Source organism: Centroberyx gerrardi, chromosome 3 (assembly GCF_048128805.1).
Source record: "Centroberyx gerrardi isolate f3 chromosome 3, fCenGer3.hap1.cur.20231027, whole genome shotgun sequence".
NCBI classification, from domain to species: domain Eukaryota; kingdom Metazoa; phylum Chordata; class Actinopteri; order Beryciformes; family Berycidae; genus Centroberyx; species Centroberyx gerrardi.
This window is the reverse complement of record NC_135999.1, coordinates 23428293-23445133: the sequence shown is the minus strand read 5'-3', so window position 1 is coordinate 23445133 and position 16841 is coordinate 23428293. Positions and strand designations below refer to the sequence as shown.

At 43.4% G+C, this 16841-nt stretch overlaps 1 protein-coding gene across 1 annotated transcript in view; it reads right to left on the bottom strand.

Annotated features, from left to right (window-relative positions):
• rptor (regulatory associated protein of MTOR, complex 1) overlaps positions 1-15633 on the bottom strand; it is a 155130-nt gene extending 139497 nt beyond the window's left edge. Inside the window, exons 1-2 of the mRNA XM_078282116.1 lie at positions 15246-15633; positions 14156-14330 (exon numbers count right to left, since the gene is read on the bottom strand). Coding sequence (XP_078138242.1) covers positions 14156-14323 — 168 coding nt within the window. The 5' untranslated portion in view covers positions 14324-14330; positions 15246-15633. The remainder of the gene's footprint in view (positions 1-14155; positions 14331-15245) is intronic.
• Positions 15634-16841: the final 1208 nt, after the last annotated feature.

The following is a 16841-nucleotide window of genomic DNA, read 5'->3' as shown; positions in this document are numbered from 1 at the left end:
GGACTGATAGCATAATTACCTCTCTGTTGAGCTGGAATGGCCTCAACAGCCCAGAGATCAGATCACCTAGCCTACTCAGCCTTAACTGAACAAGATTTCACCAGTGTTGACTTGAGAGTTTATCAATTCACATGTTGTACTATGAGTAGCTCTATGGCAGCTCGATCTCCCCTACTTAAAATTCAACTCATCCATGTTGTTGTACAGTAATATTGACAAACTAGGGCTGCACCATCTTGTATAATCATATATCATAATCTTAGTTTCCACAATTTATTATCGTAGACTATTTGCATATTGTTATCAGCGGTACTGAAACATTTAATTTCATTTAAAATATGTACTGTAGTTGAAACTACTCAAGATGTTGTTATAAGATGCAAAAGGTCCAGTAAAACAATTTTGTTCCTCAAATCACTGAGACTACCTACTGTGACTAATAATCATAATCACAATGTCTGGCACCATAATTAGGATTTTAGCCATAATCATGCAGCCCTACTACAGAGTATGCAGCATTTCAGTCTTTCAAATAATTCGAGGGAGCAGGTGAGGAAGGTGAACGATGGTCTTCCCTCCCTCAATAACTACCTTTGTTTTTGTTTTGTTTTTAGAAACCTAATTTTATCCAGAGAAATTTGACTGAACATGCATTCTCTTTTGCAGCACCTTCCTGCTTCACTTTTGCACAGTTACACACACTCAGTCCTGGGAGCTTCCCAGTGCAACCACAGTCTGCTGCTGTTGGCCACTGAAGCTCCACTGGAGCGGTGGAGGTTAAGTGTCTTACCCAAGGGAAACTCCACAGTACTTGCTGAGGGAGGAGAAAGCATTACTTATTCACTTTCCCCACCCACATTTTCCCAGCTGGTCCAGGGATTCAAACCAGTGAAATCCCAGTCACAAGCCCACTTCTCTAACCTCGAGGCTGCTGCCACCCTGGATGCCGAGCCATCAAGGTGCCACTGATCAAGGAATTAAACCTGCAACTGCCTCAGCGGCTGCTCAGCGGCCAGCAGGAGAAGACTGTTGTCGTACTCGGCAGCTCATAGGCGTAAATGTGTGACTGTATGAATTTAAAGCAGGACGGTGCTGAAGAAGCACAAACGTGTTCAGCAAAAGCCCTTCCTTGGATAAATAAATATAAAACAAAAATCTTGTGCTGTATTAAACATGTGCACTGCTGTGTTGTTGTATACAGGTCAGTAGCCACAGACTCTGAGATAGCCAGGTAACTAACCCAGAGGCAGCAGGCCACTGGGACTGAGAGCAGGGTGAGAAGCAGGTCATCTGAAATGGGACAACCATCGATCCACGGGGTATGTGGCGAGTCCTTCCACACACACGCACGCATGCACACGCACACGCTTGAGCTGGCAGCATCGGCCACCTACAGTGCAGATGACACACTGCAGTAGTAGTTTTGACCTATCAGTCCATCTTCACTGTCGTCACGTCAGAAACAGCTTTCATTCCACAATTCCTAGTGCGTCACTGACAACGTCAGCGTTCATCAGTCCATGTTGCCCCCAACCTGCAGCTTTACTGAGGGCGAGTGACCGCTGGCCACAGGAGCTGCCACTCAGGCCGATCAATAGCTTTCATGCTGTCCGGTGTCATATCCCACACTGGCTTTGGGTCACTGACGTAAGTAAACTTTAACTGTATAACACCTTTGTAGACATGTAGTACAATCGCAAAGCACGTCATAAAACAGACGACTACACAACACAAAATATCTGCATTACAGATGTGTCTCTTTCTCTCCAAGACAGAGGTCAGTTATATAGCTGCTGCCAAGTGGACAGGGCAGTTACAAATTTAGGAATAAATAAGAGAAAGATGTTAGAGTTGATATTTGATGGTGAAAGGGACCTCGTCTGGTATGTTTCCCCTTACATCCATCAAGGCCAGTGTTTCTGTACAGTTGTAGCATGCTGCTTTCCCCTGGAGCAAGCTAACGCATTCCTTGAGATTGTGCTCAAGCTGTGCTGCCTGCAGCAATAAAAATGTTGACAGTAACTGCAGTATAGCTGGTCTACACCAACTTCTCATCTCCGCTATTGATGATGGCGATCGATTTCAGCAGGACAATTGTTTGTTGATGGCAGCGCTCGGCCACAGCTGACGACTCACCGTTTCATCAGCCTCTCTCTTTGTAGATAAAAGCCTGATAGCCAATGTCATTTACCCAGGGACAGACTGTGCTTAACCATCAGGAGACCTTTGTGTCCTCTCGGCTCCAATTAGCCGTAGGTCAGCTGACTACAGTATCTCTGCTGCTGTGGACTCATTCTCTCATGCACCATCTTAAATCTGTATGGGTCTGTGGTTTCTGATTTGCCAAAATCGCAGACAGAATCGAGGTATTTGGGTTTAAAACAGGACTTCAGACAAACGTTTTGTACAAACAGTCATGGAAATAATATTATTATTTTGAGTGGTTTCTATTAAAAGAAACGGTGTGTGTATATGTCTGTATGTATGTGCTTGTCTGTATGTGTACATCAGAAAATCCATGATGATTCAATAAATCACCAACACCACAACTGTTTAGAATGAGGCAATGAGTACCCACACAAATAAGATGAGACTTCAATGATCCCCATGAGGAAATTGGGTAATTTTCAAAAGTGCTGTCACTTTATAACTATGTCTATGACAACTTCTAAGCAGTGGTGTGTGTTGGAAGATTTCTGCATAATGTGTGTTTCTAACATCTAACGTTCTCCTTTTAGATAAAGCCCAACGCAGCCTCTACTTTCTCTGATGGATGCAATGTTTTGACCTAGGTTCAAATTCAAAAATATGTTAAAGTACCATCAGCCAGATAAGGAATAACAGCCGCTCACAATGATTAAAAGATACCTGCTGAAATAATAAACACTGAGAGATAAATGTGTTGTGCGTCTATCGTGAGCATTGCTCAATTAAGACAACAAAACAAGGATTACAGGCATTACTCAGTGTAAAAATGCTTAAAAAGATACAGAAGTAAATCTATGGAGAAAATGAAGCAAATCCACAGACAGAATTTGGGAAATCTTAAAAAGGATTCATTCACTGTCTACAAGCCATGGTTGGATATTGTTGGGGTACGGAAATGGATAACTACACATCTATGAACAGCTCCATGTTTAACCATCTGACAGTTTCCACACATGTAGGTCAGTGCAATGGGACCTATTAGCGACCTTTTACAGGTATTGTCAGTGAGGTATTGTCTCTGTGCGTAATGCAGACCTATGGAGTGCAGGTTGTGTGTGTGCTGGGTGGTTACCTCCCAGGGATGAGCGGGGTTAGGAGAGCTGCTGTTATGAAGGTAATTAAGGCTCCCTCCGCTTTCCCACCGACGGAGGAAAAGGTCAGTGTGCTAGTGGGACTCAGTAGGACAAGACCCAATACGACCCACACACACACACAGAGGCACACTACATTACATCGTCTCACTCGTCATTCATTCTCACCTGACCTCCTCACCCCTTGCCCTTTTAACACCGGTACGATCTACATCATGGACCTATTCTGATGAATGGAAACTGATGTGGAAAACACGACTGCATGCACACAATACGCTGGTTACTGTGAAAAATTAGGTTAAGGTGATAGCTCGATTAAAGCGTTTACATTGCACAAAGTAACGTGATTTCCCCCAATTATCCGGTTTTACAGGGGTTGGACAAAAAAAGAAACACCAGATGAAAAAGGACTTTGACTTTGAAGTAACTAAATCATAATTACAGGCAGCTACATTTAAAAAACTGAATGAAATGAGATTTAAGGTGTTCACATGGCCAAACAAATGAAAAGATTGAGCAGAATTGCCTTGTGTGCATGTAAATGCGCCTATTGTCTATCAGCTTTACAGGGACAGTAAAATATCTATACCAGTAACCTGGAAAAAGACATTTACCAATAAAACAAACTACAAAGACATTGACCCTGTGGGGATAAGCAGGTTGGGTTTGCCCTTTACAATACAACAGCTGAAATGACAGCACGCTTTGGGGAGGTAAGTCCTAAGAGAAAAAAGCCATTACTGCCACGCCAGGCAAAATGTCAGAGAAAACTGTTGATTATCTGGGCGAGACGGTAAGCCACCATTTCATTTTTTATTACTCTCCGATCATTAAGTTTCTGCCTTAACATACGCCAAGATTTTTTTACTTAAAACACACACACACACACATTAAAGAAATGCCTGCTCTAACGATACATAAACAGTACTCAAACTTTTTGGTCATGCAAGGCACTGCCAGGAGAAGAGAGTACACTCATGTCAGCAAAGTGGTCTCACTTAATCATGAACACAATTAACTAGCTCAAGACGCCAAGATGATTAACATCATAATATAAACAGCACTAATGAAATTATTTGTTTCCACCCAGCATCCAATGCAGGCAATTAATAATACATTTGATACTCATTTGCATGAGAATAATAGAGATGAATGAGAGATAGTGTTTTTCTGTTCCAACTCATCATCACAGTACAAAGTGGCATTTGGGTGTGACGGCAGCCAGATGTGGTCCGCATTTTCCCCCCATTCATTTGTCAGCTTATTTGTTCCACAAATCCCCTTCCCTACATCGGCAAACACAAAGTATGAGTCACCACTCACTAGGCTGGGAAATTAACGACCACCCACCAGATAAATGCTGGTAAACTTAAGCCAACATCTAGAAATCTAGTTGGCAGGTAAAATAGTCAAAGCGGCTGGTGAATATTGGGATTTAACAGCCGCTGTGGCCTGTAGTAGTAAATTAGTTTTCCTGCCCTGGAGTAAATTGTCAGACCTTGGGCTTGTCACTGTGTTTGTTGGTTTGTAACTGCAGCGTGCCAAGTGGGGTTTTAGTTCACATAAAGGCATAAAGGGGATTAACTAAAAGCAAACAGAATTGGAGTATGTAAGCTGGTTTTTATCTGTGGGAAGCGGGCCAGTGTGAGAACCAAATCGACAATCGATTTAGACTCGAGTCCAGGCTGTACCTGGGGCCAATTTAAAAAAACACAGCTCATTGCTGGCATCGTCATGTCTGGGTTTTAACACATACAATCAAATGTAACACAAAAGAAAGGGAGGCAGGAGGGCTGAAGAGAGTAAGAAAAATGGAGGAGCAATAAGAGGAAGGTGTGAAAGCTGAGCAGGACAGAAACAGAGAGCGGGGCTAAGCCAGGCTTCCCACCGGGCCAAAACGCTGTTCCACCCATAACAAGTGGCTCTTTATCAAATGGGCGGCCCTGGCCTGTTAATTTGATTGTTAACATTAATCTGAGAGGAAAGCCTAAACAAAATTAGATTTTAATACAGGTCTGCTGGACCTCATGGATTTCCAATAATCTCATAAATCCTTCTCCTGTGTGAGGAGAAAGGGGAGGAGGGAGAGGGAGAGAGAGAGAGAGAGAGAGAGAGAGAGAGAGAGAGAGAGAGAGAGAGAGAGAGAGAGAGAGAGAGAGAGAGAGAGAGAGAGAGAGAGAAAATGTGGCAGAGCCTCAGAGGAGTGCAAGCTTTCACAATGCTTTGCTCTTTGGCACACAGTTTGGCCCTTTGCTGAAATATAGAGAGCGAGAGAGCGAGAGAGAGAGAGCGAGAGTGAGAGGGGAGAAGAGAGACACAGAGAGAGAGAGAGAGTACATGTATGTGTCTTGGTGAGTATGTATGCGCATGTCTTCCCGTCTGGGCCCATGTGGGTAATTGGTGGCTGTCCTCCTCTCATTAATAACCTTCCAGCCTTTCCCCTCCCTGCCCTCTCTGGACTCCCCTTCGGCCCCCAGCACCTCTCACTACGTGGATCAATGGCCCCTGATTATTCCATTTGTTAGCCCTGCAGTAAATGAAGCTATTAAAATAGTGGAGGGCATTGATCTCCTCCAGGCGCGCTATAGCTAGCTGACTGCAACAGGTCAGCCATCGGAGGCTTCAGCTGCAAATCCACAAGACGAGAGAGAGAGAGGGGCCGATTTCAAGGGCATGCATTAAGTCTAGTCCTTGAATACAATGAGTGGGTTTTTTTTCCAATGGATATATCAAGAAGAACTCAACTAGGACATTGTTACGTTAGTCTATGCTGAAAACTAGTGTCTATAAAAGCATAAAATTGGAATAGAAAGGGTACGGGTGTTAAGTTGGCTGCGATGACAAAGCCAGAGCAGCCGAGCTTAGGCACCAGCTAAGCTTCTTTTAGAGCCGGAGAAAAACCCTGAGGGGGAGGAATCGTGCCAAAATACCAGTTTTCTACCTTCCACTGCTCACCTACACAACTCCCCATATCCATCTCCACTAATAGACACAGAATTTAACATCCGTAATCATTCCCACTAAAAACTAACACTCTTCTTCGATCAATCTTGTATTTCGTTCCTCCCCATTAACCTTCCCCTCGTTACAACTACAATACGAGGAGGAAAAGAAATGTGATATAAACTGAGATGGAGTGATAACACGAAGAAAGCAGCAGGCTGGAAGCCAGATATGCAATTAGCGGGCTTGATAAAACCGCTCGTCTTTTGAGGATATGAGAAAATCACTCTTGGAAATCCGGAAATCCCACAGATGTATAAAAATTTAAATATCTCAAATGCATATAAATGAGAGAGAGATACAGCTTGTGGCAGCCTCGTTTGTTTGAAATGCCAATTGAGTGCTTTTTTGTGATACTCTATTGAGACCCCGAGGAGAAACTTGTCTTTTGGTTTTCCCTCGCCTCATGGAGGTCAGAGCAGAGGGTCGGCTGCAGACCTGCGCCTGGAGCTGGTAGGGAATCAGTATCTTGATCAAGGACACTTCAGCAGTGCTTGCTAACAAAGGGGGGCTTGAGTCTTGGCCTTTTGGTTTCAGAACAGTGTCCTTATTCACCATGCCAGCCCTGCTACCACGATTCAATACCAATATAAAATCACTAGCCTGTAATTATTTATAGTGCTTTGCAAATACATTTTCTTTTCAGGCCTCCGTGGCTGAAAGTCTATATTCTAGCTAATGGACTGTGTACATTGATTGAATTCAACTAATGATACAGAAGATAAAGCAGCACAAAACACCTGCCTCATTTCCACATTATTACAATGGACTTGGTTATTGATGATGTATTGATTCAATTATTCCAATGTCGAAGAACGCAGCAGGCGACACGTGTGTGAAAAGCAGCAGGGAAGGAGACGAGAGAAAATGTAGGCTAGAGAAAATGTCTCATCATCTCACAAAGTTCAAGTCTGAACAATTCATTATCAGGGAGACAGACTTAAAGTTTATTCAAAATCCTCCTTCCCTCGAAATTAAAAGATCAAAACTAGAGTCATTGTTTGATAGTACAAAAGAGGTCACATCACATCAATTAAAACTCTAGCCTGCGATTTACAAATGAAAGATCTCAAGGAAGTACATTGTTTTACAAACACCTGCAAGCCAAGTCAACAAAATCTACAGTGAAACAGACTGCTTTGTCGATGCTGCATTCTGGTGTAACAAAAGCATTTCACCAACAATGTGCTGTCACTGTGTGAACTACAACAGTGCTGCGTGCATCGGGGAAAACAAAAGCAACGGCTAAGCTGTTGATGAGAAATATTAAAATAGTGTGATGGAATGTCGTGGATGACATGGTGAATCACACTAGCCTTACTGTGCGAGTGTTTCTGATAGTGACGAGGGCAAAGAAAAAAGAAATGTACAACACTGATGGACAGTCGGGACACTGATGATGATGGAAACTGAACTTCCATCACTGAACTTCTGTTCTGTTGGCTGGTTCAAAAATTTCAACCATCAACTCTCTCAAAGTGCCGACATATCGGTGCTCTGGAGTGTAACTAGGTCGAGACCATGAGGTGCTAACTGGAAAAGGCTGGCATGGCGATGCAAGTGATATAAACAAACATGAACATTGTGACAGGACACAGTTCGAGCCATTTGGCCCGGGGCATGCCAGTCAAACAGCCGGCACCAACAAAAACACACATACGGGGTCAAAGGGCACAGCTGTGGCTAGACCTTGTTCAGTCTCTCTGATGCAACAAGGACGACTGACTAAAAATCTGCGCCGTGTTATCTCTGCTCACCTGAACAGAGGCTGTGTTCATCAGACCTCTTTGGTTTAGACAAACAAGTTGCAAAAAAAATCGGCATCAGTCATGTCAATTTGTCAGCAAATACTAGGGATGCACCGATCCGACTTTTTCAGTCCAGATACCGATACCGATAACTGGGCTTTGGGTATCGGCCGATACAGAGTACCGATCCGATACCAGTGTTTAATTAATAAACTGTAGGCTATGCCTCACTGTGTGGAAGAGACTGGGATCATTCTTTTATGTGTAAGGCAACATCAGGCTTGACTTTAACATTGCTTTCCTAACTTTGTAAAACAAAATGTAACAAATAAATACATAGATATAAATGTACTCAATTGTTATTTATTATTAAAATAATAAATAATCGTGCTCCAGCAACTTGGTAAAACATCTTCAAAATTAACAGGAATTACAATTCAAGTGTAAACCTTTTAAATGCAGCAACAAATTGGTCAAGAATTAAAATTCCAGTATAAAACAATACAACTGCATCAAATGAGAACAAAATGTAAACATTAAATCACAGTTAAGTCACAAACTAGTGCAAACAAACTTGATAAATTAAATCACAATTCACACAAGTAGTACAAACAAGTAACTTGGTAAAAACAAAACATTCAAAATATGCAGAATAAACCTAAATTACTGAAATAACTCTGGCTTAACTGGTAATCTTGCTTTATGAAACAGCCCTCAGAAAAAAAATCAAGGTATGTTAGTCTGACTATGTGTCGGCCGAATGGAGCAGCAGTACCTGACGAACACGGAAAACACTTTAAATCGTGTTGTGGCAGGAAACAACGTTGACCTACAGCCGAGTCCCCGTAAACCTTGGATTTATGAATGGAGTCTGGCGCCGATTGTATAATTGGTGGAAAACTACTTTACCTCGCAGGTTAAATGGCAGCCTGCTCGGCCGCGCGGTGACCCGGGAGAGTTTAAACATATAACCGAGACAAAGTATTCATGCAGGTGTGTTTTTAACTACCGAGCATCAGCACCGACCCCCGGTCAGCTCACCCCGACCCCCGGTCAGCTCACCCCGACCCCGGCTCTGTTATGAGGGTTGGGCGCCAGGTTAGCTTGTTAGCCTGGATGCTAGCTGCGGGAGGCTCGCACCCCACGAGCGAGAATTCAGTGCGGGAGACGCTGCGCACGGCAGGCGGGATCCTCCGGGATCCTCCGGGATCCTCCGGAGCTGCTGGACCGGAGGAGCCACCGGACGGACCGAAGGCAAATGGCCGGGTCTACCGGCGCGCTGCTGACGCATGACGTAGTATGCGCACGTAGACATAAACATAGAATTGAATTGAATAGATCGGCCCCATTGTCACCGATACCCGATCCAGCTATTTGAGTCAGTATCGGACCGATATCCGATATCAGTATCGGATCGGTGCATCCCTAGCAAATACTTCAGGATTCAACACGTTAACATTGTTCCCCATGGTCAGAAAAAGTTGCCAGATTTGTCGCTAATCACTTTTGAGAAATAAAGTCACCAGGAGGGTCTGAAAAGTCGCCAAATCTAGTGACACCGTAGCCAAACGGGCAACACTGATCACAGAGCCAGTTCAATGGACAACACTGCTCTATCTTGAGAGACAGCACTCGAAGAAATGGAGCTGTGGTGTTTAGAGCGCCTTAATCACCACTAAAAGCCCACATGACACCAACAGAGCTTCCTCATGGCACTGGCCCAATGCAGTACTGGACACTCACAATACCTCCTCTACAGCTGCAGCCATACTGCATGTCCTGCTGCTTGAATGCACATAGTGACCAAATGCTGCATGTAGCCTATATTAGCAAAGTGTTACGTCTAATCTACTGCCTATTGTACTGTACACCGTGCACTTTCCTCTTTGCTCATTCTCCCCATCGCTGCACAACTGCGACCAAGACTAATTCCTGTACATTTCTTATTGGCAAATAAAGTAAATTCTGATCCATCTTCATGCTCAACAAGCTGAACAGCCCCCATAAGCACAGAGCCCTAAAAATATGTATCCCCGACGCCATTTCAGGGGCTGATAGAAAGTCAGGCTGGGAGGAATGGGCATCAGAGAGAGAGACAGGATGCTGGCAGGTGCAGCAAAGAAAACCATGCTACAAAGGTAGACTGTGAAGGGATGGACATGTGCATCAAGATGTCTGCCTCTCTGTTTGACGTCACACAGCTCTCCATACCAGTTCCACAGGGGATTGTGAAGCATAACAACAGCGAGGGAAGAAAAAGTTTCCATGCGTGCAAGGTAGGTCGATTCACATCCAGCTCTGAGGCATGTTCCCTATGTTAAGAATCTGTGAGTTATGTCTGCGTTTGAACATGGTCATGTAATTGGTCATATATAGCTGAAAATCGTCTTATAATTGGTCATGAATAGCTGAGTACGGCACCAACACTGCCAGGGGAAGGGATTTAATTCCAGCTGAGGCCACCCAAGCTAAAACAAAAACTATCACGTAAAGAGATCTCATGGTACTATAAGGTGCTTTCGAGAAAAGTGTCCACCAAATGGTATTTCTATTTATTTAGTAGATATTTCTACTGAATACTTTTGGCTTTATTTTAACAGGCGATTTCAGTCAGAGGAAAGGTGTTGATGCATGTGTGGAGACCAACTGTAGCGGCCGTGGATCTGCGATGGTTAAAGCCCTGCTGCAATCAGTAAGTTATCTTATCTGGTCGAGGTTCAGATTTATTTGCTTTCAATAGACAGACATCACCTTCTCTGTTCACTGTGACTGCAAGATTGCAAATTGGCCTAAAACAACAAACTATGTTTTGCCTCCAGAAATACAGAAACTGTTGATTTTATTGGCTTATTTTTTATTGTTCCCCTTTCTTGCTGTCGCTTTATGTGCAAACTGACTAAATCAACCCAAAATTAACATCAGTACCAAGTCCAATCCCAGTCCTTCATTCCCTCTCTACAGGACTCCATCCATTTGACGCTGCAGGTCTGCCAGTCCAGTAAAGGGAATGAGGTGCTGGACCTGCTCTAATCACACCTCTCCTCTTCTCTCCTCTCTGTCCAATTAACACTACTTACAACACTAATAGGGCTCTGATCAGTGGCTCTGGGGCAACATACAAGCTTGTCTGCCTCCATGTCTGTCTGATTGCTTCCTAATCAATGATTAGGTCACTTTTTATTGGTTAAAGGGGAGGCGCTTGCCATCTGAAGCTGGCCCTGACCTTGTACTATACTGTACAATACTGATAGCCGCTCTTGTATCTGAACACCGTTATCACAATTGTGCTTAGCAGGTGCAGTCGACACACGCATAGCTGTGCACAGTTGCACAGACACACACACACACACACACAGACAGACATAGTCACAACTCAATCGCAGACATCAGCCCCACAGGGAATAAAGACCCCATTTTGACCAATGGGCCTTGTAATTGTGCGGCCTCCCCCGCTCCTCCCATGTTCTCCTTCATACTGTGACAACTGCATGTGTGTGTGTATGTGTGTGTGTGTGTGTGTACATGCATGAGTGTGTGCTAGTCCTCTGATTTCCCACGGTGCAGAACATCACTTACGGCCCACTCGATAGCCCTATCACTGGACACTGCTCTGCCCAGGCTTAACTGTTCATATACCAACTGAGGAGACATCCTCACTGCTACAATTACTATCCATCAGCTTAAATCTCCCAAAACAATTAGTGCTGCAAGGCAAGTATGTGAGCACCACTGGGCAACTGGAGAGGAAATGTCTGAAGTTTGCAGAATAAGACCCAGTAATAGCAAAAACATAACATAACATACATATGCCATTAGATGATGCGTTTATCCAAAGCAATCTACAGTATCATGAGCGCATGAGCCCACTGAGCTACAGAATGAGTCATTTTTCGTAGGGCTGAACAATATATAAAAAAAACATCAAAACTGCAGCATTGACTGCTGAAATTTCAAAGTCTCAAGAGGCTACAAATTTTTCTCTGGGGCAAGGCTGTTAAAGAAAACTTCCTAAACAAAGTATTCATGCGCTACGCCTCATCCCTGACCTACAAACAAAGCTGTATGTTAGAGAAAATCTTCAATTTGATTCAAATTAAACTAATCAAGCATTTCCTTGTCCACTCAGTTTTAGTGACATTTTTTGAGTGATGAAAAGATAAACTGCATAAAAGTAGCTGGGCCCACATGATTCATATCACAATCATAATATTCAGGAAAATCTGATTTTTTTTAGTAAGTATTGGACAGACCCATTATTCAGCGATTTTTGTAGTGTTAACAATCAAAGACAGGCTTAGAGTCCAACCTTGGCCCACCTCTAGAGGCAGTGGACAAAAGCTAGGTTTGACACCGGGCCAGAGTTATATTCAAAGCCAAATTCTTCCTGTGTCAAACACAAACAAAATATTCTCTTTACTTCGAGTTCTCTTTGACTCCGGACGTGAAAGGACACAATCTCACTTGTGCAAAAATGTGGGTCTGCGGCCTGAAAAACGCTCTGAGCGAGAATTTGCAATGATGATAAATGTTACACAGTCGATTTAGTCTGACTTTCTGATAGGAGTGCCCGATGAAGAGTTGGGCCATTTCAGCCAGCCCCTATTACCTCTTTTAAATCAATACCAGACTCACATTTAATGATGCCTTCTTATTCAACATTTCCCTGAAGCTTGACAGTTCACCAGGCAATGTAGTGTAATTCTAGTGATGTCCTAACAGCAGTGCGGCGTTAAAATTTCATTTGGGTGAATGTCTACAATGGGTGCCGAGTCTGCCAGGGTTATGTATGACTATGTGGCATTCGGCATTATTATAACTATAGCTCTCCATAGCCGTGAGGCAATGAAATAATCAGGTAGGTAGCACTGCAGTGGATCAAACGCCAGCTTTATGAGAGCTGAGCAGCCGAGAAACCCACTGTAACCATTCATGAGGGAAAGCTTTGAGATTCCCCTGTCACAGCGTAGCGTGGGTAGCCTAAAGCAGAATAAAATGAATTGCACAAAAGTAGAACAATAATAAAGGCTAGGATGAGGGCTGGTTCGCTGCTGCAAGCCTGGCTGCTTAAAAGACTGATGTCCTCTCAAAGCGCAATGTGTGGCTTAAATGCGTTTGACTTGTCTCTTTAATGAGATAAAATATGTTTAACTTTAAGCAATTCTGAGAGCTGGCAGGGAGGATGGTTAAATATGCATGTCAGCAAGCTGAAACTCCATTTACAGGGACATCAAATTGGACAATCAAATTACTATTCTGCTCTCAAAATCATCCGTCTCTGGTTGGCACGGACAAAAGATCGACCACAAAAGATTCTGCAGATTTTAACCAGGACATCGGAAGAGAGATCATTTCGTTGCACCCCACTGCACAGTAGTTCATGCCCACTTAAGGTTTATCATGCATGTCAATGAAATCAAAGCACCCAACCCCTATTGAGGCTGCCGTCACTTTTAGTTCGCCGCTTCACCAGGGGAGATAGGATAGTCGAACGCATGCTGTTTACTAAAGCAGGTGCAAAACAAATATCTTTGACTAGACACTAATTCACAATGTATACACGTTGAGTCAGCCACACTGCTGTCTGCAAGAGGGTCTCCCTGAACTTATTGTTACTCGTTTCCAGATATAGGCACTAGCATCTTTCCCATTCACACTAAGGGCTCATAAGTTTGATGTCTACCATTTCTAAGATATAAAAGACTCAGGGATTTTCTGCTACTTTAGATTTGCAATATCTAGTCATTATTCTGTGTAATAAATCATACCTTGGTAATCTACTTTCCCCATTCCTCATATTATTAGTTCCTTCCACAAATAACTTGGCACCACCACAGATATTTGTATATGAAAAAGTAATATTGCATAGCTGCCAAAAATGTTAATATCTGTGTTCCCTATTGATTTGCATTGTAGATATGCCTGCAGAAGTTTATACCCCCTCAAAAACTTTGGGTGCCCTACATCCATGGCTGAAGGGATGCAGAGCAGAGCAGAGCGACGGGACAAAGAGACCCAACGACTTCAAACGACACCTCAGCACAGCTCCATTCAGACAGCATCCTTAACCTGCTGAAATACTCAAAATATAGATGAGCAGATAATTACCCTGTCCTTCATCCTCCAGCTCTGCGCCAGCGCCTTGGAGCCCTCGATCTTCTCCGAGTGGCGTTTCTTCATGAAGGCCAGTGGAAGTTTCCAGTCATTCATGTCAGGCTCCTCTTCCTCGGCAAGGCCCACGGCCGGTGAATGAAGCAAGTCTGAGTCCATTTTCATCAGGGCCCTATGGGGAGAGAGTTGAGAGAGCTCATGTCAGTAACTTAGATTTGATGACTTGCTGTGGCCACTTGTAGCGTGTGCTTGGTAGGAAATTAACACTAGTCACCGGCCAAATGCTTGTTAGTTTTGGCAGTTTATTTGCTGTGCTCTCACTTAAATAGTGAAAATGGCTATTGTATTTTGTGATTTTAGTGACTGTGGCCTCTAGGCAAAAAAAAGAAAAAATGGTTTCCTTCCCTTAGTGCATGACATAAAAGGAATGAGTCATTTTGCAATGCACTGTTGTGAATCTCCTGCTTGAATGACAACAATAACACCAAGGAAGCATGGGTGAAACTCAGTACGCCCACATCTGGAATCCTTCAAGTCACCAGTGCAATTCTGTTTGCGAACTGATTAGCTGCTTCAGCTTGTCCAGTACTTTTTACACGTATTATCCTAGCTGTCACATTTCCACAACCAGAGCAGCACCTGGATCGTGCCATGATGAGGCTCGAACTGGCCACGTGAACACAGCTCGAGCCACGGACGAGGAGCTGGTCAGTCCAGTGTAATAACTCATGTTACGGACAACTGTATGAACTAACGTTAACCTGGCCTAGCAGCGTTAAACTTGGTAATACAACCGGCTTCTTAGCGAGCAGCCGCTAAGCTAGTTAGCAAATAAACCGGCTGGCTAACCGCTAACATTCACTAACATGTTAGCTAAGCTAGCTCGGCTAATTTGACAGCTCTCACTGAAGCTGGCTCTGCCTTTTGCTGTCAGCTGTCAAACTGCAAAGCAGACTACTGCTATTTAAACCATTTCCAGTTAGCTTGCGAAAGAGTGAAACATTACGACCAAGCTGACAAGTGGGACAGAGCAGATGTGCAGAAATGGCGCTTGTCGTGGCAGCGAAGCGTGCAGATGCATGCAGACCTTGGTGCGGTAGGATGATCAACCCGGGCTTGGGAACCTCTCCGTCTCCTGACGATGACAGATACGGTCGCGCAAACAATCCTGGCCAGAAAATTGTATGGCAGCGTCCACAGCCTGTATATAATGTCAAACCCGTCAAGTCCAAGTTCGACGGGTATGTGTTTGCAGGGGAATCTGCGGGTCCTCTCCCCACGGCTCTTCGCTATGGGAAGGGGCTTGAGACGAGGCCCATCTTCACACGGACAGTCTGCCACAGCCACACGGAGCACCGACCCCACTTATCGATGACTTCGGTCGTATGGTCTCCCTGTACAGCGGTGTGTCGCTGTAGCTAATTTCGTGCGATGGTTTCCGCGAAATTCAGAGGCAATCCCAACAATTTCTCCAGAGAGGCACTTCTTCAGCACTTCTGCAAGGGCGCAGCCATCTTGGGTTGGACCCAGAATGCACTGTGTAGCTCTGTGGGGCGGCGAGGCTGTCATGAAACGTCAGCACTGTTGTTCGTGTGACAGACCAAAATAAAAACAAAGTGTCACTAGAAAAACACCTCAACTGAATGTTACCAGTCACTATACTGCAAATTTGAGTAAATAATTACAGTTATAAATGGCGCACAATCAGCTGCCTGTTTTGTCAACAAGGAACTGTTGTAAGGTCAAACGCCTAAAACAAGTCGTTGTGAAAATCTGAAAAGCATCAGGCAATATCTCCTAACGAAAATGCAATATAATATTCCGATATGGACTTATTATTTGTCTGTGGTAATCTTCAGTGAGTTTATAGTGACTTTATCATACTCTATGGTGTGTTTTTATCTCCAATAGTATCAATATGATATTCCTAATATATTCCTATATATTTTTTCAGTGATATTAGTATAGTATCCTGAAATTCTCTTCCTCATAAGGGGTTTAAACTCCCAATAATAATAATAATAATGAAAAACTATAGAGACTATAATGAGGCACAGAAAGCAGCATTAAAACTTATCAATGCAAAGAAAAAACACATTTTCATTCATGAACAGCAATGAGGAAAAACAAAAAGGAACTTGCCTCAAAACTTTTTCAAACTTGAAATTTTACTTAAACAGCTAGTATGGTCATTTGAGGTGGTTGACCACAGACTCAGCTCTGAATCTTTGGATAAAAACTGATATTTAGATGTGTAAGAGGAGGAAGAGAAGATGCCTGGGGCCTGTCCCTGATTCAGTAAGCATGTCACTTTTTAATTTTCTGATGTGAATGAGCTATAAATTCAGGATTAATTCAATACTAGAAGTAAATGTTTCTTTAAGTGGGTCGGAGACATAAACACTCACACAAAACACTCAACTACAACCATCATGCCCTACGACAACTCTGAAGGCTTCAGTGAATCAGAGGTCAGGTCTGCTTAACCTGCCTCTTTTATTCATCAGTTTAGAAGAAGAGTGTATTTCAAATGTGTATCTGGGAAACTCTTTCTGCAACAAATGATTCTAAATATTGGTCTAAAAGTATACAAAATGAGTTTCATGTTTGCCATATATCATTTTTGTCTATAATCATGGGATACTGACGTCGTTAGTGCCAAAGCGTGTGGGGTTTGGCTGAT